The 21663-nt window shown below is 58.1% G+C and overlaps 1 protein-coding gene across 1 annotated transcript in view; it reads left to right on the forward strand.

Moving 5' to 3' along the window:
• Positions 1–21663, forward strand: part of Ccdc88c (coiled-coil and HOOK domain protein 88C) — a 113103-nt gene that overhangs the window by 67312 nt on the left and 24128 nt on the right. The window contains exons 11-21 of the mRNA XM_026394281.2: positions 4203–4349; positions 4806–4950; positions 8662–8846; positions 10074–10211; positions 10882–11952; positions 13870–13997; positions 14854–14995; positions 15741–15926; positions 16936–17097; positions 17985–18262; positions 20891–21034. Of these exons, the coding sequence (XP_026250066.2) occupies positions 4203–4349; positions 4806–4950; positions 8662–8846; positions 10074–10211; positions 10882–11952; positions 13870–13997; positions 14854–14995; positions 15741–15926; positions 16936–17097; positions 17985–18262; positions 20891–21034 (2726 nt within the window). The remainder of the gene's footprint in view (positions 1–4202; positions 4350–4805; positions 4951–8661; positions 8847–10073; positions 10212–10881; positions 11953–13869; positions 13998–14853; positions 14996–15740; positions 15927–16935; positions 17098–17984; positions 18263–20890; positions 21035–21663) is intronic.

Raw genomic sequence — 21663 nt, forward strand, 5'->3', positions numbered from 1 at the left:
GGTCCTGCCCGGGCACCCGGACATAGGGGCAGGTTGGCTTTTCCCAGCCCACCCTCTCTTCAGGGAGCCCCCAAGAGAAGGTAAGGCCCCTGGATAGGTGCTGGCAGTGAGGAGGCAGCTGGAGGAGTGGGCGGTCATTGACAAGGCCCAGCAGTCAGGAGCTGGGTTTGTGATCCCCCAGCCAAAGCCACACCCCTAAGGCATCGTGGTCCTGCTTAGGATGGGGATGGGCTGGCAAGATCTGCTGTGGGTGTGGTCCGCCCTGCCCATCTGGGCCTGGGAGATGGGGCCAGCCCTGCCCACTTCCTCCGGGCCTGCCCTGTTGCAGGCAACCCGCTCACCCTCACCATGAGGTTCCCACAGCCCTCATGGACGTCTCTGTCCCCTTCAGAGGGAGAAATTGCCTAGGAAATCTTGGCTGATTTTGAGTCCCCTGCCTCCAGTCTGTAGGCTGCCCCCCGCCCCCCTGCACTCCAGGATCCACGGCATGCCCGGTTCCTACCTTTAGCTGCCACCCTCCCATCTTCTGTCTGGCACGCAGCTACTGTCCAGCATGGGGCAGCTCCCTTGTTGCCCCTTCCCACCCTGGCCCAGGCCCTAGCATTCCCCATCCTCTGAGCCCATGTTCCCACCTCCCAGCAAATCCAGAATGGCCAGGTGCATCCCTCAGTCCTGCTGCCAGAGTGGCTTTAACAGCGGCTCATCAGGCGACTCTTAGGGAAGAGGCAGCCCTGAGACCGTCCACACGCCCTCACCCAGCACTCGCCTGCAGCTCTGGCCAGACGGGCCCTGCGGGAGCGGGGGCTTTGCACAGAGCTGCTAGGCCTGCCCACCCTCTCTGCTCACTCATCCAGCCCCATAGGGCTTGGGAGTCACAGAGGGGGCTGATCAGGTGGGCGAGCTCTGCAGGCCGTGACCACCACCTCCTTCACTTTTCCTTGGGAGAGCCCTTTCTTAGCCTGGGTGGTGCTTGTCACTTGGTGTTGTCCTGATATATTTTCTTGTCTGACTCCCAGCCAGACTGTGAACTCAGAGAAGATGGGGTCTGTGCCTTACTGACAGTGATTTCTCTGGGCCCAGCATGTTGTCTATTCAGGGGTCACTAAACTACAGTCCATAGGTCAAGTCCATTCTACCATCTGATTTTACAAGTAATTTTTTTTTCTTTGTACCAGGGATTGAACTCAGGGGTACTTGACCACTGAGCCACATCCCCAGCCCTATTTTGTATTTTATTTAGAGACAGGGTCTCATTGAGTTGCTTAGCGCCTCGCTTTTGCTGAGGCTGGCTTTGAACTCACGATCCTCCTGCCTCAGCCTCCGGAGCCCCTGGGATTACAGCTGTTTGCCACAGTGCCTGGCACAAATAAAGTTTTATTGGAACAGCCACACCTGTTTGTTGTGTCTGGCTGCTCTCAGGTGCCCCTGCAGGGCGGAGTAGTTGTGATAGACTGACTTCTTGCAGTGCTGGAAGTATCTACTCTGGTCCTTTGAAGACCCAACATCTGGCCCCAGCAAGTGCACAGTAAGGCTTCCCGATGAGCAGTAGTGACCTTGCTGGTGGAGCCAGGAGCCATGGGAAGCCCTGCTACAGTGTTGCACTTGGGCCCTGCGAGGTGTAGCAGCCATGACTGGTTCCTCTCCTTTTTTAGATGAGAAAAAAGAAGCTTAATTAATAACTTGCCCAGCATCGCAGTTGCTAAGCAGGTGGACCGGGGATCGGAATGTGACTGGCTGCCTTCAGGGCCTTGACCGCCTGCCAGGGAATGAGCATGAGCCTGTGCCTTCACAAGAAAAGGGGGACAGGGAGCAAGGAAAGTGGGTGTAGAGAGCCGTGTGCCAGAGGCACCCTCGAGGGGACACTGGGCTGCTGCTGTACTCCAGCAAGGGCCAGCCTCACACTGTTCATGTGGGACCGAGGCCTGTTGTAGCAGGGAATGTCACAATCCAGGGAACTCGCTAAGACACTGCGATGGCAAGGAGACGCTGTGCTCCAGCTTGGGACCCCCCTGGAAAACTCCTTTTTCTCTGTGGTGCTGGGGTGGAACCCAGGGCTTCGTGCACACCAGGCAGGTCTGTCCCACTGAGCTGCACCCCAGCCCTTGGAAGCCCTGGTGGCTGCTCCGTGGGCAGTGCTGGGTTAGACAGTGACCTACAGGGTTGTGGAGTGACTGACATGGCAGCTGGGGAGAGGTGCCCCACAGAGTCCTGAGTCTGAGTGCTGCTGCAAGTCACCATGGCAGATTAGAAGGCACTTGGGTATAGACCCTCTGGCCTGTGATTTCATAAATGTGGCCCCTCAGCTGCTGGCTGGGCAGGGTCAGGCCTCTAAGTAGCCTCCTGGTTTAGTTGTGGTCAGAACCATAGCGGGGTGTGCTGGCCTTCTTGCCCCTGCACAGCAGCCCCTGGGGCGCCCCTGGCTTAGGGAGCTTGGTGCAGTGTCTTCCAGATCTGCTCTTCTGAGGCGGGTGGGCCTCTCCATTGCCAGGTACAGGAGGAAGTCGAGGCATGTGGGGGGGATTTGTTCTCTTGGCTACCTTTCCACAAGTCACCTTTGTCCATCCCTGGCTGTTAGAGGTGTCTGGGTCCTTCAGAGTCCCCCTCATCACCGGATCCTTCAAAGTTCCCCTCTCTGGTGGCTTGGCCGACAGGTGTTTTGCACACTTGCAAGAGGCTCCGCAGAGTAGAGTTTCAGTCTTGCTCCAAGAGTTCCCAGTCTGGGGAGGAGGATAGGCAGGCCACAGTGGTTGAGAGAAAGTCCTGGAAATGAGTGCCAGGCACTCCTGGCTCAGCAGGCCTGCCGGAGTGCATTCCCAAGTGCACTCCAAGGGGCAGCTCTGGCCACATCCTGAAAGCTGGCTGTCATGACGGGGCAGGCTGTTCTGTGGCCACTGGGGGCCTGAGAGCTGGTGCTGGGGCGTGCTGGCAGGAGACGGTGCTGGAACACAGGTGAGAGCCCCGTGGGCAGCAGCCCCCTGGAACCCCTCATGTGCTCTGGCTCGTGTCCTTATGACATCCGGCCTCTCTCACCTCCTGAGCCCCTTGAGGTGGAGGAACCCCAGGGTCTGCAGCCCTCTGGGCCAAGGGCAAACCTCAGCTTAGGTCAGTGACTGTGGGCTTGTTCCTTGATGAGCTAACCAGAGTTCTTTTGTGTATAGGGAGGGACTGTCCCTCCCTCCCTCCCTCCCAGGGCTGCTGTGAGGAGTGTGGGGCAGGACAGTGGCCTCTGGGGGGCGGGCAGGGACAGGTCACTCAGGTGAGTCCAGAGTCTTAACCAACAAGCTCTCCCCAGCTGCCAGGCTTTGATCAGAACCGTGTCGCTGGCCGAGAAGCGGGTGGCTCCCCTCACCAGGAATCTTGGATTCTGGCCCACAAAGGAAAGTGAGCGTGTGTTGGAGGAGCAGCAGCTAGTCCCCTGTTATAACGTGTGGGCAGGACGAGCCTGGGGAGGCCATGCCCAGCGGGGAGACCCGACGAGTCCCTGTGTGGGACCCCCACAGAAATGCAGCAACCCCCACCCCCTTCCGTTATTGAGTGTTGCTGGGAAGGGCCCAGGGGACAGAGGAACCAAGGAGGCTGTGACAGGGCCCGGCAGAGACGATGGCCAGTTCGGCTTTCCCGTGGCGGTGGCAGTGGAGACCCTGGGCTGTGCGTGTCCGCAGGGCTCACACTTGCTTGGTTTACTGTGCTGCCGCTGAACTCTCTTTAAGACCCCCCTGGCTCCAGGAAACCGCCAGCCACTTCTGTTTTGCCAGGGGAACGTGTGCAAAATACTCAAATAGCAACTGCGTGTTGAATGGAAGCTCCTCTGAGAGGCCATTCTTCAGGACCCTGATCCCAGGAAGAATGTTGAATTGAGAGGAACCCAGACCCGGGACCCCTCTCCCTGTAGACTCTGAGCACCAGCCTCCGGAGAGGTCCCAGGTGTGTCAGCAGAGTTAGGTTGTCACTGTCAAGGCCCTTGGGCCACGCCCAGGACCTTAAGGAAGCGTTACCTTTCCACATTTAAGTATTTTCTTTCTTAACGCCTTGATTTTTTTCTTTTCTTTTTAAAGTAGATAAGGTCCATTTGTCCTCGCCTCATGGGAAAGGTGAGGGTGATGCACAGAGGAGCCCAGGGGCCCAGGGAGCTCTGCTGGGAGTCCTGTGGCCACAGCCTGTGCCTGTCTCTGAGGGTGCGCCTGTGTGCTTTTGGTCACCAGGAGCTGCGGGAAGACAACATCATTCTAATTGAAACCAAGGCCATGCTGGAGGAGCAGCTGACCGCTGCCCGGGCCCGTAGCGATAAAGTCCACGAACTGGAGAAGGAGAACTTGCAGCTGAAGTCCAAACTTCACGACCTGGAACTGGTATTGCGAGCTGTGTGGTTGCTATGCGCAGACTAGTGGGGGTGGTGGGGGCGAGCGCTGTGCCCTTTGTTGATGTTTTCACCACTGGGTTCCTTGCTACCACTGCCCCAGGAACTCAGGACCATAGAAGATAGCTTGCTATGCTCAGTGGGCTTGAGTGCACGCTTAACAGCTCTCAAGGCCTCTGACCTGCTCCAGAGCCACCGACCTGTCCCTAACAGCCCTGTGTAGTACTCCCTCTGTTCAGAGAGCATTCAGTTAGAAACCTTCAGGCTCTCTTCAAAACCTGGGTAGCAGGTCGAGATACTGGTTGGTGGCTGTCATCAGTACAGTGGAGCATTTGTAGGCAGCTCAGTCTGTTGTGGAGAGCAGGTGCATGCCAACCCCCACCCCTCATGTCCAGAGACAGCGTGCTCCGGCAAGCCTGTCCTCATTCCTTCCCTCTTCCTGCCCTAGGACCGGGACACAGATAAGAAGCGGATTGAGGAGCTGCTAGAAGAGAACATGGTCCTTGAGATTGCGCAGAAGCAGAGCATGAATGAGTCGGCCCACTTGGGCTGGGAGCTGGAGCAGCTGTCTAAGAACGCAGAACTGTCGGATGGTAGGTAACGCTGTGGCCTGGGAGCCGGCCCTTGGCTCTCAGTCAGTTGAGGCAGCCCATCCATTCACCCCAAGTAAATATGATTTCCTTCAAGTGCCATTTGGAACTGTTTCATTACGGTTCTCCCCGGGGAAAACATGAGGGGTCTGGCCGTCTTGATGTCAGGATGTGAAAGACAAATTAAGTGTTGCCAGGTTTCTCGGTTTCCCATATGGACACTCAGGAGCTTCCAGATTACAGCACGCTGATACCCTGAGGACATCTTAGGCCTGTCTGCGGATGGCTGAAAGCCCTGGATGACAGAAGTGTCCCGGTGGTTGCTAATCCCCACTATAAATGTACCCTGGGCATTATTTCCTCTGTTGATTTGCATAATTGGGCAAGATGGATGCAGTCTGTTCCCTGTCTCCCGGGTGGGGATGCTAAGTGGCTGCTGCTCCTGAGCCCCGGGTTCTCTGCTGGTCTGCCTGGCCTCTTCCTCTCTCCTGGCTTGAAATGCTGCCCTCTGCTGGCCCCCTGGAGACCATGGCCGTGGTGGTGTGGGAAGGGTGGGGGCCTCAGTCAGCACTAGAGCAGGAAGCTTCAGCACCCGGCAAACAATAAGTCAGTTCCTGAGTTCAAAAATAGCACACGTTCACCATTCCTGTGCACCTGACATTATAAGTTAATATTTACTTAGCCCTTCACGGTAGGGCTTTTGGCTTCTTTGGGTGGTAGCTTTTAAAAATTCTGATAAACATTCCTAAGAATACTGTCAAGGGTATTGAACGCAGCTGAATATTTCTTCGCTTCTTTGAGAGCCCCTGTCAGTTCCAAACTTGAAATCAGCTGGTTAAACTGTTGCCATGAGCATTGAGCTCTGGGAGATGCCCTGCCTCTGAAGTCCAAATGCACCTGGAGGAATTTCTGCCCCCTGATGGAGCCGAGAGGTGGTGCAAGCTGCCTAGGATGATCTCTGGGTTTATTTCCCTCCCGCCTCCTCCCTCCTCTTCTCTTTCTTCTTTTTAGAGTATTATAGTTATCCATATAGTCCTTGGGTTCATTTTGACAAAATCATACATTCATGGTATTTGATTCATTTCTCTTAACACTCTGAAACTAGGGTGGCTGGTGGGGTGGAGGGCCTTTACCAATAAATAGATTAGTCAGGAGTTTGTGAATCCTTTAAGATTAATGACCATGATTTATTCTCAGTGACAATGTTGGCCTGAATTACTGCATAATGTAAGCAAAACCTGAAGATACCTTTTATTGTTATTTTTGAAACATTTATTTTTTTTAAAAGACTTGTTGGTCTTGTTGGTTACGTACATTAGTAGATTCCTCTAATCCCAGCAGCTTGAGAGGCTGAGACAGGAGGATCACAAGTTCAAGGCCGGACTTAGCAACTTATTGAGATCTCAGGAACTTAGCAAGACCCTGTCTCAAAAAATTAAAAAGGGGCTGGGATATAGCTCAGTGGTAAAGTGCCCCTGGGTTCAATCCCTAGTACAGAGAGGGATGAGGGGACCAGATCTTGCTATGTTGCCTAGGTGGCCCTGAGCTCCTGGGGCTCAAGTGATCCTCCCACCAGTGGGACTGTAGGCATGTGTCACTGTGCCTGGCTTCAAATATTTAAGCTTTTTTGTTTTTTTTTCTTCCTTTTCCTGCTACCCAGGATTGAACTCGGGGCACTCAGCCAGTGACCCACTTTCCCAGCCCTATTTTGTATTTTGTTTAGAGACAGGGTGTCACTGAATTGCTTAGTGCTTCACTTTTGCTGAGGCTGGCTTTGAACTCACCATCCTCCCGCCTCAACCTCCCATGCTGCTGGGATTACAGGCCTGCACCACCTCTGAACATACTTTTGGGTATATGGAATAGTGGCTTCCGAGTGAGAAGGACCTGGCTTAACGTCCTGGCTCCTCCATTTGTTAGCTGATGATCTGGGGCAAGTACCTGACTTCTGTGGGCCATGGGACAATGAACCTGCCCACAGGGCCCTGTAATTATAAATGAGATGAGAAGGTGAGGCTCCATCCCTGGTCTGGCCGGGGCACTCAGTAGGGGGCCGCTGTCTTAGTGCCCAACTGCCCTGGTTTCTAGGCGTGCTGAAGAGCGGGGGCTTGGTAGAGAGCCATTGCTTGTCTTAGTGATGCACTGCTTGTTGTTTGTAGAACCCTAAACACTATCCTCTATGCTTTGAGTTTTGGTTTGGAAAGATGAGAACCAAGTGGCAGCAACATGTGAATTGTCCCAGTGCCACGCCACTGTTCACTTAAGGAGGCCTAAATCGGAGCCAGGTGCTGTGGAATATACCTGTGATTCCAGTGGCTTGGGAGGCAGAGGCAGGAGGATCATGAGTTCAAAGCCAGTCTCAGAAACTCAGCGAGGCCCCAAGCAACTCGGTGAGACCCTGTCTCTAAATAAAATATTAAAAAGGGCTGGGGATGTGGCTCAGTGGTTTAGTGCCCCTGAGTTCAATCCCTGGTACATTAAAAAAAATTTTTTTTAAATAAATAAAAAGGCTAAAATGGTAAAGTGATGTATTTCATCACATTTTCCCCCCCACAATGCTACGGAGGTACCGTTGGAATCATAAGTTTGGAATTAGTGGAGTTTTAACTTAGGTATTTTAGATTAGGCTAGTTTCTTTTGTAGCCCTCCAGGCACCGTGCCTGTGGGGGGCACCAGGAGTGGGATGTGCCCCACCACCTCCCCCACCTCTGCCACCTCCTCCACTGCAGCCTGTTGCTGGTTCAGGTCTTAAGGACGGTCTGGCCTGTAGGATCTGTCCTTTAGCCTTGGAGAGGATGGAAGTACACGGAGGGAAACAGACACCTGTCAGTCCTTACAGTTGCCCAGAGGACCTGAACACGCACATCATTTTGTAGACTGGGGTTCAGCTGTGAAAGCCCCCCCTCTGCAGCCCACATCCTCTGGGGTGATGGGTGGGGAGCAAGGGCTTGGGTGGAGATGGCCTTGTGAGCCAGAGCATGCTGGGGCTCTAGGCGATGGGGGGCAGACAGGCGTGGAGCAGCCTCACCCCCTCCCTCTGGGGCCCTCATGCCCGTAAAGCCTCTGACTTACCTGAAGTCCTGCACTGCTCACAGCAGGAGTGGGCTGAGGACCCCCATTCCTGACTCTTGGAACTGGGCCCCCTCCTACAGCTTGCATCTGAGATGCTCTGAGGAAGGGTCAACAGATAATCTCAGAATTTTTAAAGCAATTTGCATAAATCATTTCACTTTTCTTCAATATGATGAGCATGAAATCACAAAAAGAGATCTCTGAGATAAGGCTCTCACTGGGCTGGTTGGTGCTGTCCAGGATAGTGAAAAGCTGTAGGGCACAGCTTTTCACTATCCTGGACAGACCGACCCGCTCACCTGGTGCCCTCCCTGCTGAGGTACCTGCACACCCTGTCCTTAGGCTGGTTAAACAAGCGATTTCTGTAAGTTGGAGTCCCGTTTTCTGTGGTTCTGGGGGTTCAACCCAGGGCATTTGTGTCCTGGGCGGGTGCTCTGCCCCCGGCTGCACCCTGAGCCCAAGTTTTACAGCCTTGAGCTTGTGCGTTGGCCCCTCTGCTGCCAGCTGCTTTCTCCCAGGGCCCTGGTAGCTCCAGGCAGACTCAGCTGCGCCAGCAGAGGGACACCTAGGTGCCTCGTGGGTGGGGTGGAGGAGCAGGAGGTGGGTGCTTGGCGCAGGGCTCTGACCAACCTTGTGCCTCAGCCTCCAGGAAGTCATTGGTGTCCGAGCTGAACGAGTGTGCCTCCAGCCGCATCCTGAAACTGGAGAAGGAGACCCAGAGCCTGCAGAGCACCATCCAGGGGCTGCGTGACGCGTCCCTGGTGCTGGAGGAGAGCAGCCTCAAGTGCGGGGAGCTGGAGAAGGAGAACCACCAACTCAGCAAGAAGGTGAGCTCGCTGGGGCAGCGGATGGAAACTGGCCTTGTCGTCGGGGAACATGTAACTTGCACTGTGGGAGGCCTAGATGAGCCATGGGTGCCCAGAGCCAGGTTTTAGCCAAGAGTGCTCTTCTTGCTGGTGGTCCCCTCTCGGGGCCAGCATCTCTAAGGTCTGGCCATGTCCTGGCCTGTGCCGAAGTCCTGCAGTGTCATTTGTCTAGGTTGCAGGGGCACTGGGAGGAACAGGGGCTGCAGACAGTGAGCCAGGTCCGGGAGTCCTGCCCGTGCTGGTTCTTCACCTCTCGGGACTTGGCACACACCCATCCTGCCATGAAAGGGACCCTCCTGGGACCCCTGGCTGCAGGTTCCCTCCTGTTCTTCAAGGCACCTGCGTTGCGTAGCATTTTAGCTGCGAGTGCCTCGCTCTGCCCTTGTGGGAGAGAGAAGCCATCCCCATATCATGCCAAGTCTTGGTGCGGAGTAGCCTGGGAAAGGTGGCTAGACGTGTGGCTTCTTAGATTCAGGTGGGCCTGCCGCAGGAAACAGGTCTGTGAGTGGCCATGCAGGTTGGCCAGGGGGAAAAGAACTGACGCACAGGAAGGTGGCCTCCTGCCCTGCGGTCCTATTAGCCCTGTGACGGTGAAGGTCACCACCCTGCAGGTCCCAAGGTAGCACTCACCTCTCCTGTCTGCTGTGGCCCCTCCTTTGTACAAACCGGAAGGAGTGGTGGGTGCTTCACCCAGCATGATCCCTTCCACCCACCTCTTGGTTCCTGGCCTCCTGCCCTGGGTCAGTTCCCTGGCCTGACGCAGCCCTGTCTGCTTGGCTCCTGGCAGCTACATCTTGGCAGAGTCCCTGGGGGGACTACCGACTGGCCTGGGGCATGATATCTGTGAAAACATAGATAGATAGATAGATAGATAGATAGATAGATAGATAGATAGATAGGTTTTTTTTTTTCTCCTGAGAAAGAAGCTTGTTTAAGCACTCAGGGCCATGAGGTTTTTGTTGTGTTTTAAAACAACTTAGCAGGGTGTCGTGGTGCACGCCTGTAATCCCAGTGACTCAGGAGGTTGAGGCAGGAGGGTCGCAACTTAGTGAGGCCTTAAGTAACTTGGTGAGATCCACTAAAATAAAAAGGGCTGGGGATGTGGCTCATGGATAGAGCACCCCTGGCTTCACTTCCCGTGGGGGTGGGGGGGAGAACTGAGTAAAAGCTGGTCTTTTGGCCCTGCAGATTGAAAAGTTACAGACCCAGCTGGAGAGAGAGAAGCAGAGCAACCAAGACTTGGAGACCCTCAGCGAGGAGCTGATCCGAGAGAAGGAGCAGCTGCAGAGCGACATGGAGGCCCTGAAGGCTGACAAGGCCCGGCAGGTAGGCACTGCGCTGTCCCTCTCTCCTGGTGTCCTGACTGCAGGAGGGCACCGAGGACTGCGGCGTGTACAGTGTTCCCAGATCCAAGAGCTGTTAGTAACACGGCTCAGCAGCAGCGTGAACCAGGAGTCTTATCTGGGCAGTGGGGGTGGGGTGGGTTCGGCCTCCAAGGGGAGGGTCTGCAGAGAAGCTGGGGAGGAGAGGCTGGTGCTCCCAGCGTGTCCTGGGAGGAGGCTGGGCAGCTCCCCAGGAGAAAGGATGGCCCGGCTTCAGTGTCATGGCGGAAGACCTTGGCATACACTGGAAGTCCAGGATATGCCGTCCAGGGTGACTGCAGTGGTTCCATGATGCCATCAGCACTGAGTCTCTTTTTTGTGGCAGCAGAGTGTCCCCAGGGTCCTTGCAGTAGGAAGGGGGAGGGCAGAGAGGCAAAGGAAGCCTCCCCAGGGCCCTGTGTGGACAGCGCAGTGGCCACTTGGCTCCTGGGCTACAGGGGAGGCTGGGCTGTCGGGTGTTTCAGTTTCAGCATCTCATGGAGGTCAGAAGTGGAGGGAAGGTGGCCTTCACCAGTGGGATGGCCCAAGGCTTTGGCTTCGCGGGCCCCTGGTTGAGCCTACTTCCTGGGGTAGTTCACGCAGCAGCCTGGCTCATGCCGTCGTTTCTCCCGCAGATCAAGGATCTGGAGCAAGAGAAGGACCACCTCCACCGAACGGTATGGTCACTGCGGGAGAGGTCGCAGGTCAGCAGCGAGGCCCGTGGGAAGGAGGTCGAGAAGGAGAACAGAGCCCTGCACCAGGCCGTGGCGGAGGCCAACAGCCAGCTCAGCCAGCTGGAGGTGGAGAAGCAGCAGATGCACAGGGACCTGGAGCAGGCCAAGGAGAAAGGGCAGCGGGCAGAGGCCCTGGAGAAGGAGCTGCGCCGGCTGGAGGAGGAGAACGAGCAGCTGGCCAGGAAGGCGGCCTCCCTGAAGATGGCCACCGAGAAGGCGGAGGCCCTGGAGCACCAGAGCCGGGGCCTGGAGCTGGAGAACCAGACGCTGAGGAAGTCCCTGGACACCCTGCAGAATGTGTCCGTGCGGCTCGAGGGCCTGGAGCGGGACAATAAGCAGCTGGACGAGGAGAACCTGGAGCTGCGCAAGATGGTGGAGACCATGCGCTTCACCAGCGCCAAGATGGCGCAGATGGAGGAGGAGAACCAGCAGTTGGAGCGGGAGAAGGAGGAGCTGCGCAGGAACGTGGAGCAGCTGAAGGCCTTGGGCAAGAAGTCGGAGCGCCTGGAGCTTAGCTACCAGGGCATGAGCGCCGAGAACCTGCGGCTGCAGCAGAGCCTGGAGAGCAGCGGCCACAAGGCGCAGGCCCTGGAGCGGGAGCTGGCCGAGCTGGAGGCCGAGCACCAGGCCCTGCGGCGAGACCTGGAAGCCCTGCGGCTCACCAACAGGCAGCTGGAGAGATCCGAGGGGGACAGGAAGGCCCTGGAGCAGGAGGTGGCCCAGCTGGAGAAGGACAAGAAGCTGCTGGAGAAGGAGGCCAAGCGCCTCTGGCAGCAGGTGGAGCTCAAGGACGCCGTCCTGGACGACAGCACCGCCAAGCTGTCGGCAGCTGAGAAGGAGAGCCGCGCGCTGGACAGGGAGCTGGCCCGCTGCAGGGACGCCGCCAGCAAGCTGAAGGAGCTGGAGAAGGACAACAGGGACCTCACCAAGCAGGTCACCATGCACACGAGGACGCTGACCACCCTGAGAGAGGTGAGCAGGCGCCAGGGGTCGTGGGCTGTGTGGCTCCAGGCGGGAGGGGAGCTGGGTCCTCCTCGAGGCTTTTCTCTGATTCCAGACAGATCACACCTAAGGGTCTGAGGAGCCCAGGGAAATCACGTGCCATGATCTCACTACACAGGGGCGACCCCCCTGGGTGTGGCCCGTCTGCTCCCCTTGTGTTCTGCCGAGGCTCCTGGCGTACCGTGGGCCACGTCCCGACAGCCGCTCACAGGGGGCAGACATCCTGAGTGGAAATGACTTCACAGACCCAACCGCCAGACACCTGGCTCGCAGCACAGCACGCGGCAGTGTCTCTCGTGTCCCCTCCCGACTGCATGACGGGGAGCTGCAGCTGGTTGTCCCCAGCCCCTGTCAAGAGAGGACCCGAGCACACAGTGCTAGCTGGGAAGAGACCACAATCCATAGTTTGATTGTGAAGGCCAAAGTCTTGAGTCCTCATGTCGGGGACCCTCTGTGCTCACTCTCCAGGCTGCGCACATAGTTGAGCTCCGTTTCCATCGTTATCAGTTACGCCACGTCTGTCCTCTCAAATGCTCCTCAGAGGCATGCTTTCTCAACAGGGGAAGCCATTTAGTCCCGTAGGTTTACTGTGATCGTTTGGGGGCACTTAGGTTATTCCCAGTGATCCCCACAGCTGTGGTTTCTTGGTGCTGGGATTGAGCCCCTTGTGCCTGCTGAACGGCACCCTGACCCCACCCCTGAGGGACTCACGGCCTTCCTGAGCGTGCTGGGCTGTGTTCCTAGAGGTGCATATGTGTGTCTTGATGTATGTGAAATTCTTCAGAAATACGTGTCCTGCAGCTCCCTGGTGTTGTTCAGCTGGGCCACCTGAGCGTCTGATCGTTCCGCTCATTACGGTGAACGGCTGCTCTGGTGACACCTTCAGCTTCTGAGGGACCCAACACCCAGGTTTTGTCTCCCTCACCTTGGGGTCAGTGTGCATGTTCCCAAGTGTCTTCAGCTCAATGGCTCAGGCACCTGGCTTCTGTCAGCTTGGCCACACAGCCACGGGCAGCTGCAGGGTGCTGGGTTACCCAGGAAGAGAAGGACGTGGGGTTCAGTGGACAGAGCAGTGTCCACATTCAAAACGGAGGACTGTCAGGCTAGTCAGAATGCCACGGGAGAGCTGTAGGCTGTGCACACCACCCACGGTCCCCATCTCCAACAGCACGGGGCAGGCCGTGCCCCAGCCACCAGCCACCATGTACCCACTGCTTATCACAGCAGAGGAGTGACCCTTGTCACTCCCACCCACAGCCACTGCCTAGAATCGGTCACCTGGCTTTAGCTAGTCTGGCGGGGCGGCAGGGATGTTCAGGGCAGCAGATGCTTGGGATTTGGTGGGAGGGATAAATTGCATTCAGGTCTCTGTGGCACTCGGCAGAACATGGCAGCTGCCCCCAGGGAGCTGCAGAGAGGGGATGAAGCGGGCAGTGGGAACCACCTGGGCAGCACCCTCGTCCTGGAACGTTGACCAGAGCTGGGGCTTACAGTAAAACCCGCCCTTCTTGATGCCTTTTCCTGTTTCAAAATGCCTGCATTTTAATTATGTGATACTCTTGTAAAGACGTCCGTCCCATCATCAGAATGAAACTGCTACTCCAGGGCCAGCGTGGGTGGCGTTTGCAATGCTTCTGAGGAGGACAACATTAGGCTCGTCCTTGGTGCGGCCACCTGGTCTGGTTGTTTCAGTGCCCAAGAGCTGGAGAGGTGTGCTTGTCCCCTCTCTGGGAGAGCTCCCCTGGGTTGACCGTCTGTCCCCAGCCTGCCCGTCCAGCTGGCTTAGCACCTGAGCCGCGGGGACTTGGGAGGAAGGACCTGGCCTCCCTACCCCCGCTGTGTTCCTGCTGGGCCCACGTCCCACCCTCGTGTCTCCTGCCTTCGCAGGACCTGGTGCTGGAGAAGCTGAAGAGCCAGCAGCTGACCAGTGAGCTGGACAAACTGAGCCAGGAGCTGGAGAAGGTCGGCCTCAGCAAGGAGCTGCTGCTGCAGGACGATGACGGCCACGGTGACACGTGAGGACACTGTCCCCGCACAGTCCACTTCCCTTCACTGTGGAGGCCCGGGCTCCCTGCCCCTGGCCCGAGGCCTTCGTTTATTGTTCATGATCGTCACCGCATGACTGAGCCCATGTCCTCACCGTCCAGGTCTTTCTCGTCTCTGGAGGTTTTCGGGGGAAGGGGATTGCTGTGCTCACTTACCGTTTTGGGGGTCAAACCCAGGCCTGCTGCGTGCTGGGCGAGTGCCCTGCCAGCGCGCCACCCCCAGCCCAAGGCGCCCTGTTCCTAGCCTGACGGTCGCAGCTCTCCCGCCGTGCTTTCTTAAGTGACGGCAGTTCTCAAGGAAATCCAGCACCTTGGGCTTTTCCTGGACTTGTAGCCTGCAAGACCCCTGAGCTGCTGTGGGTGCCAGTGTGGTGGGAGGGCTGCACGCTCCCCACGGAGCCTCGGCAAATTGCTTGACCTTTCTATTTTTTAATACCTTTATTTTTATTATTTGTTTTTCAACATGGTGCTGAGGATAGAACTCAGTGCCTCACGTGTGCGAGGCAAGCGCTCTGCAGCTGAGCCCCGGCCCCGGCCCCTGGCTTGGCCTTTTGGAGACTCAGTTTCTCTGTAAAATATTCATGCTGACGCCTCCCCAAGACAGTGACCAGTCCGTGAAGTGTGGCGGTGCCACATGTGAGGGCTCACAGGTGTCTGCCTGGGGTAGATGTCCGTAGGGCTCTGGATGGCGGGTTTGGCTCCCAGGCGCTCCTGGGCCACCTGGTCTGGTGGCGCAGGACAGCTGAGCAGGAACAGCTTGCACGGGAGTGAGGAGAATGGCGGGGGGTGAAGAGGCAGGTCATTGTATTGTGTCTGTATTTTTCAGAAAATACAAGATTTTGGAGGGCAGAAGCGAATCGGCACTGAAGACAGCCCTGGCTGTGAAGGAAGAGAAGATCGCGTTCTTGGAAGCCCAAGTGGAAGAGAGAGCGGGCCTGAACCTCCAGCTGCAGAGCGAGCTGCAGAGGGTGAGGGCCGCCGCCTGGGGGCTCTGCCTTGGCTCCCCGGCCCCTCGCTTGGATAGCCAAGGGCCTCCCGGATGCCCGTGTCCTGGGGCAGGTGCGGGTGAACTGTCAGACTCACACGGTGGGGGGGAGGGTCAGCCAGAGGCGTGAGCAGCCCCCTGTTCGTCTGGGACATGGGCCGTGCCATGAGACCCCATGTGACACTGAGCCCTGGGCATGGAGCAGAGGCCTGTAGAGTCTCCCAGGCACCCTGAGGTGGGATGGGCTTGTGAGGGCATGACTTGCCTGCTCCATGCACGCGCGCGCACACACGTGTGCTCTCCACTCACGTTGCACACACCTTCCACACGCGTGGGCAGAGGAACTCTCTGCATACGCACGTGCTCCACACATGTGCACACGTCCCCCTGTTGTGACACAGGGCACATTTCTTGGCCGTGGGGTTGAACCTGGAGCACAGCAGTTCTAGTGCTGGGCTGGGGGTTTGCACCATGTGAGACCCCTGGTGCCCGACCCGCAGCCTGTGGTAATGGTGGTCACAGGCTGAGGTGGGGACTGAGGCCAGCACGGGCTCCAGGCCCCTGCCATCCTGTCCTGTCTGGACAGGAGGGGGAGACACGTGGGACCCACAGAAGCAGAAGGAGGGCAAGTCAGTTCTGTCCTGTGCTGGGGGTGAGTGGGCGCCTCTGAGACTTCGGGGTGAGGCTGCTTCCTGCCTCGATCTGCTTTCCTGCCACCACTCCCACAGGTTAAGGAGGAGTGTGAGCAGCTCAGGCAGACCCAGGAGCACGGCCCGCAGGCACAGAACTCGCTCAGGCACCCTGTGGGCAAGGCCGTTGCCGGTCACCAGGAGGAGGCCTGGGGACCCAGCCAGCAGGAGGCCACGATGGAGCTGCTCCGCGTGAAGGACCGAGCCATTGAGCTGGAGCGGAATGTGAGTGAGCTGCCCTGGCCACAGCTACACAGAGAGAGGGATGTCCTCTTAACAGTGACGCTGATGACGTCAGTCTGTTAGGTTCCCTGGGTCCAGCGGGGTGTTTCTCACGGTGTCTGCAGGTCTGATGGGCAGCCACTCATTGTGGGTTTCTAGCCGTAAGGACCCACGCAGTCTCTCATTGCCACCTGCCCCTGTCACGGGACCTCCTGTAGCCTGCTCACCAGCAGCGTGGTGGTGTCCTACAGGGCCGGTTCCCAGCACTGCGTGCCAAGACCCCCACTGTGTCTGTCAATAAAGTTTTACTGGAACACAGCCACACCTTTGGCACAGGGTGTCTGAGCTGTCTCCACTGCGATGGCAGCGTTCAGGGGGTGAGATGGCAATGGTGTGGTCGACAGGCTCTGGGCATTCGCCGCTGGCCCTCTGCAGAACAGGTTGGCCAGTGCGTGTCTGTCCCTCTGTTTTTTTTTTTTTTTTTTGATTCCCACCAGTGACCTTGTGAAGGGACATTTTCATTATTTGACAGATGTGAAAGCCAAGACTGAAGATGAGAGACTCTTCCCAAGTCCCACCCTAACAAGGGGCAACAGGAGCCTGCGGCCCCCATGGCCTGGCCTGAGCCCCCTCGTGGCAGCTGGTGTGGTCTGCCTTAGACTCCATCGCGCCCCTGCAGCCGAGCGCTGCCACTCCCCGTCCTGTGAGGGACTGGGGGTAATGGGACGCGAGCAGCTCACGGGAAAGCACTTCCAGGGTGTTCCGTGGAATACAGGGGAAAGCATGACAGAGCAAAAGGCCACAGTGGCTTTAACCCCAGGTGCCCTGGCCTCCGCTCAGCTTAGGCCCCACACAGTGACCCATGGTGTGTGGTCTGTTTTTAAAAAATCCTGTTGCTTGTCCCTTTCAAAGAGGAAACATACTCTTGAGGGGTCCTTGCAACCTGGGCCCCCATAGCTGGTTGGCGTTCACCCCACCAGGGTTTGATTGGTGTCCTGTGTCCTGTCCCCAGAACGCAGCTCTGCAGGCAGAGAAGCAGTTGCTCAGGGAACAGCTGCAGCACTTGGAGACGCAGAACGTGGCCTTCAGCAACCAGATCCTGACGCTGCAGAAGCAGAGCGCCTTCCTGCAGGAGCGCACCACCACGCTGCAGACGCAGACTGCCACGCTGCAGGTACTGCGACCCGGGCACCGGGACCCCGAGCAGGAGCAGTGGGGCGCGGGAGGTGGTTTCAGGGCACGGGAGCAGGGAACTTTGGTGATGGGAGCCACTCACAGCCGTTAAGTGCCTGGGCCGACGTCTGCGTGGGTGGAAAAGACATTTTCTGCTTCTACTGCGATTCCCATCTGTGTTTCCCCAAGTCTGTTCCTTGAGGTTTTATTAGGAATGACTTAGGAAAGAGATTTTGAGATGGAGTAAGTTTGGTTAAACGGTGGATCGGGTTTCTGGGCAGTAGAACCTGGCAGAGCCTTTGATAAGCCTGTGAAGGAAAATGAACAATCGTTAATGTTGTTTCTGAGAAAAGTTTTGAAACAGGTTCCTTATGGGACAAGGGCAGGAAACCTTGGCAGAGAGGTTGGGAAACAAGAAAATAGGGTATTGGTTTGTTGTTTTGTCCTATAAACCTCCTCTGTCTGGCTTTAGTATCAGGGTAGTTCTGGCCCCTGTCCAGTTTCCTAATGACTTTGGACCATGTTGGATGGAATGTTCTATGAATACCCGTGATGCTAGGCTGGGTGGTGTTGTCCAGGTGTTCTGTATACTTGTTTTAGAAACTAGACTCCTAAAAATCATGAGGGTCAGCCACGCACAGTGGTGCCTGTAATCCAGGAATCAGGAGCCTGAGGCAGGAAGATGGCCGGTTTGTGCAATCGTCTGAACTTACGGAAGGGCTGGCGATGCCACTCAGTGGGTAGCTCCCTGGGCTCCAGTCCAGCACCAGGGGAGAAGAGTAGTGAGATCCCCATCCCAGGCTGGCCCTTGGGTTCTGGTGTAGCCGCCTCCTGGGCCTGGCCTGCTCCCTGGCCCGCTCACCGCCGGCCCCTGGTGCTCTTGTGTAGGTGGAGAACTCCACGCTGAGCTCTCAGAGCGCCTCACTCACCGCGCAGTACGCGCTGCTCCAGAGCCAGCAGGCGGCCAAGGAGACGGAGCACGAGGCCCTGCAGAGGCAGCAGGAGCAGCTGGCGGCTGCCTACGAGGCCCTGCTGCAGGACCACGAGCACCTGGGCTCCCTGCACGAGCGCCAGTCCTCCGAGTACGAGGCCCTCATCCGCCAGCACAGCTGCCTGAAGACGCTGCACCGGAACCTGGAGCTGGAGCACAAGGAGCTGGGCGAGAGGTGGGCTGGGGGGCAGAGGGGGGCTCCAGGGGTCTGTGGGGCAGGGAGAGGCCTGCAGGGCCAGGTGGGGACCCTGCCCGATAGCCAGGAGGCTTGGAGGCAGGGGAGGAGCCTGTAGAGGGGGGACACACTGGTGTCCTGAGCGTCCAGCTGCCCCAGACGACTAGACCTTCCTGAGGCCAGTGCTCTGCCTTTGTCCCTTCCTGTGTTTCCTCTTCCCACCCTGCCCCACCTCCCCGTCCCCTGTGTGGGTTGCAGGGATGGATCCCAGGGCCTCGCATATGCTAAGCAAGCAGGCTGTACACAGAGCTACACCCATTTCCTCTTGGCCAGCTGTTGCCCATTGTTGGGGCGCCTGCGCTTTCCCAAAGGGAAGGAAATAAAATGTCACCTTCAGCAATTTGAAGTTTGTGCAGCTGGGGACCAAGTGGCGGGGGAGCCCTCAAGGGAGTAGTGGTGCCAGTGCCGGCGCCAGGCAGCCCAGCTTGGGTGTGTGAGGCCGTTTCTCCTGTGGGTTGTGTCCTGGGCTCCCTCTCCTCTCCCGCTGGCGATCAGGAGGGAATGCCCCACAGCAGCCAGCGCAGAGGGATGTGCCCTGGCTCCTCGGCCTTCTCCTGCATACTAAGGCCTGGCTTGCTTGCTTTTAAAAAACTAAACCTGTGAACCTCTGGGTGTGTGATTAGTGCCAGGAATGCCCCTGCCAAGTCTCCTGTGGTCACCACACGCCGCCCCCCCATTTCCTCTGCCCCCTGCCCTATGTCCCCACGTGTCATCTTAATGTTTCTTGGGGGTGGTAGAATGTGTACATGTGGAAACGTGCAGATCTTCACTCTGCACTCTCAGCAGCTGGGATCCTGGGTTCTGTGCCCAGTGAGTCAGCCACCCAGGGGTCAGGCCCCTGGGCGGGTGGGGAGGATCAGAGAGGGGGATGCCTCGGAGGCTGGGGATGTGCTCAGTGCCCCTCAGTCAGAGGCAGAGGGAGGCTCACCCAGAGGGGCCCCAGACGCCCCATGAACCCCAGGAGGAAGCCCCTCACGGGGCTGGTGTGGTGCCCCCGCAGTGTTGCCTTTGAGTCCAGCCGGCAGCACGGCCAGGCAGGCAGACACTGGTCCTCCAGGAGCGGGCAGCTGACCTGCAGAGTTTCCATCACAGGACCCAGAAAAACGGGTGCTAACAAAGCTGTGGGCGTGAGGGTGGCGAGGACGAGGTCTGCTTTACTCACTGTGTCCTTTCTTCCTCGACTGGAGCTCTCCGGCCCCTGTGTGTCCCATCTCTGTCCTTCAGGGCTACTGAAGTGACTGCCCTTGTCAGATTCACCCTCCCCCTCCCTCCCTCCCTCCCTCCCTCCCTCCCCCTCCCCCCTCCCTCCCCCTCCCTCCCCCTCCCTCCCCCTCCCTCCCTCCCCTCCCCCTCCCTCCACCCCTCCCCTCCCCCTCCCTCCCCCCTTCCTGCTGAAAGATGCATCTCCTGCCTCTCTGCACCTTCATCTCGCCCTCCTCCCACTGTACCCAAGTGACACCTGCCACGTATGTGGTGTGTCTCTGGACGTGGACAGGATGTGGGCCCGAGGGTCCTGCGAGGGTCTCACTCCTGGCCTCCTGTTAGGACAGCGGCTTCTGTTTGCGCCATGGGCAGCTCTTTGAGGTGGAGCGCGCTGGCCCTGCCGGTCGAGGCCACTCGTCTGCCTGCGGCGTGCTCAGCGCGGCGGCTGGTAGCTGCTCCATGTTTTGTCGGTTGGACAGGTGGCCGGAGCTGCCTCGGGCTGTCCCTGGCAGTGGCGCAGGTTTTTGAGTGGGTGTCAGCCACACAGGGACGGTGGCTCTGCAGTCTTGTTGGACAAGTCCTCGGTTGTTCCGGGGACTCCTGAAGTCTGCCTGGAGCTGGCGAGTCACCGCTGGCTTCATCAGCGGCCTTCCCCGAGTCACGGGAGCAGGCCCCGGGAGCCCTCCTGGTCAGCCGTGCCCCTTGTTTGTCCAGCTTGATTTCTCCTGGCATCGCTGGCCTGGGTGGGTGAGGGCCGTCTCAGCTCTGTCCTTGGCCACACTGGGGTCTCCCAAACGTGTGTCCGGAGCAGGCTGAGGCTGGCCGCGGACTCCATCCTTGTGATCTGCCATCCCCCAGAAATGACTGTGCAGCCCACGGGGATTGAGGGTGAAGGAATTGGAGCCCTAGGGGAGGGTCGAGGGCCAGGGCTGGAGGGGCCACAGCTGGTCGGCAGCTCGTGGCAGACCTTGCTCCTCCAGGAGGCCTGATGGGACACAAGCAGACGCAGGTGGGCAGGGCGTGGGCAGGTGAGGGGAGGCCGGGTGTGGTGGAGTTGTGGTGTTTGTTTTGTGGTTTCCTCTGGGTCTGTCCTGCTTTCTGAGCCACCTCTCAACTGATTCGTAATTCCCTAAAAGAGGAGGGCATGGAGTTCAGGGTGTCATCTCGTGCTGGCCTGAAGGAGGGGTGTTTTGGCAGAAAGCAGGACTATGAGGCATGCAAAGCTGGGCCCTGGCCCGCCCCCTGCCCCGTCCCCTGCCCCTGTACTGAGGCCTCTGGAGGAGTCCTGTTTTCTGGAGGCCGAGTCGTCCGGGTGAGCTGCCAGCTGGAAGGCTGGGGCCAGACTCCCGCGGTTTCCCTCCACAGGCACGGGGACTTGCTGAAGCAGAAGGCAGAGCTGGACGCGCTGCAGGGCGCCTTGACCTCGGAGCGCGAGGCACTGCAGCAGGAGCGGCGGACACACGCCATCACCACGGGCGAGAACCAGAAGCTGCAGGGAGAGCTGGACAGGTGGGGGCCATTGTGAAGCCACGTTCTGCCCTAGCTCCTCAGCAGCCAGGCCTCTGCTCACCAGGGCCGTGTGGATGCCAGAGTCCAGAAGCCACTGTGGCCCCACGGGTGGCGCTCTGCCTGCCTGTCGCTCCTCCCGCTGTAGACAGAAGTCCTTTCCCATGGCTTCACACGTCCCTAAGGACAGTGCTGAAGGGTGGTCTGGTGTCCCCGAGCACAAAAAGGCCACAAGGAGCCGCACAGAACATCCGGTAGACAGGCTCCCGGGCCGGAGTGGCAGGGCTGCTGTGAGCCTGTGCCCTGGGGTGTCCTCCAACAGAAGCCCACAGGCACCCTGGCCTCCAGCAGACCGGAGCGAGCCTGAGGCTCTCGGGTCCACCTGGGTCTGGCCCTGACCGGGTCTGTATTCTGTGGAGGAGCTGCACGTCTGGGTGCCGATGGGAAACGGCTGTACAGGCCAGACAAGCCCCAGGCGGGTCTGTGTTGACACCCCAACCCCACCCCGCCATCTGCACTTCCCCATGTCAGTCTTCTGAGAAGCCGAGTTGGCCAACGTAGATCAGGATCATAGTAATTTTAGTGGATTTGGATAACAAGTATTTATACTTATTTACAAATAATATACATTA

The sequence above is a fragment of the Urocitellus parryii genome, chromosome 6 (genome assembly GCF_045843805.1).
Source record: "Urocitellus parryii isolate mUroPar1 chromosome 6, mUroPar1.hap1, whole genome shotgun sequence".
Classification (NCBI taxonomy): Eukaryota; Metazoa; Chordata; class Mammalia; order Rodentia; family Sciuridae; genus Urocitellus; species Urocitellus parryii.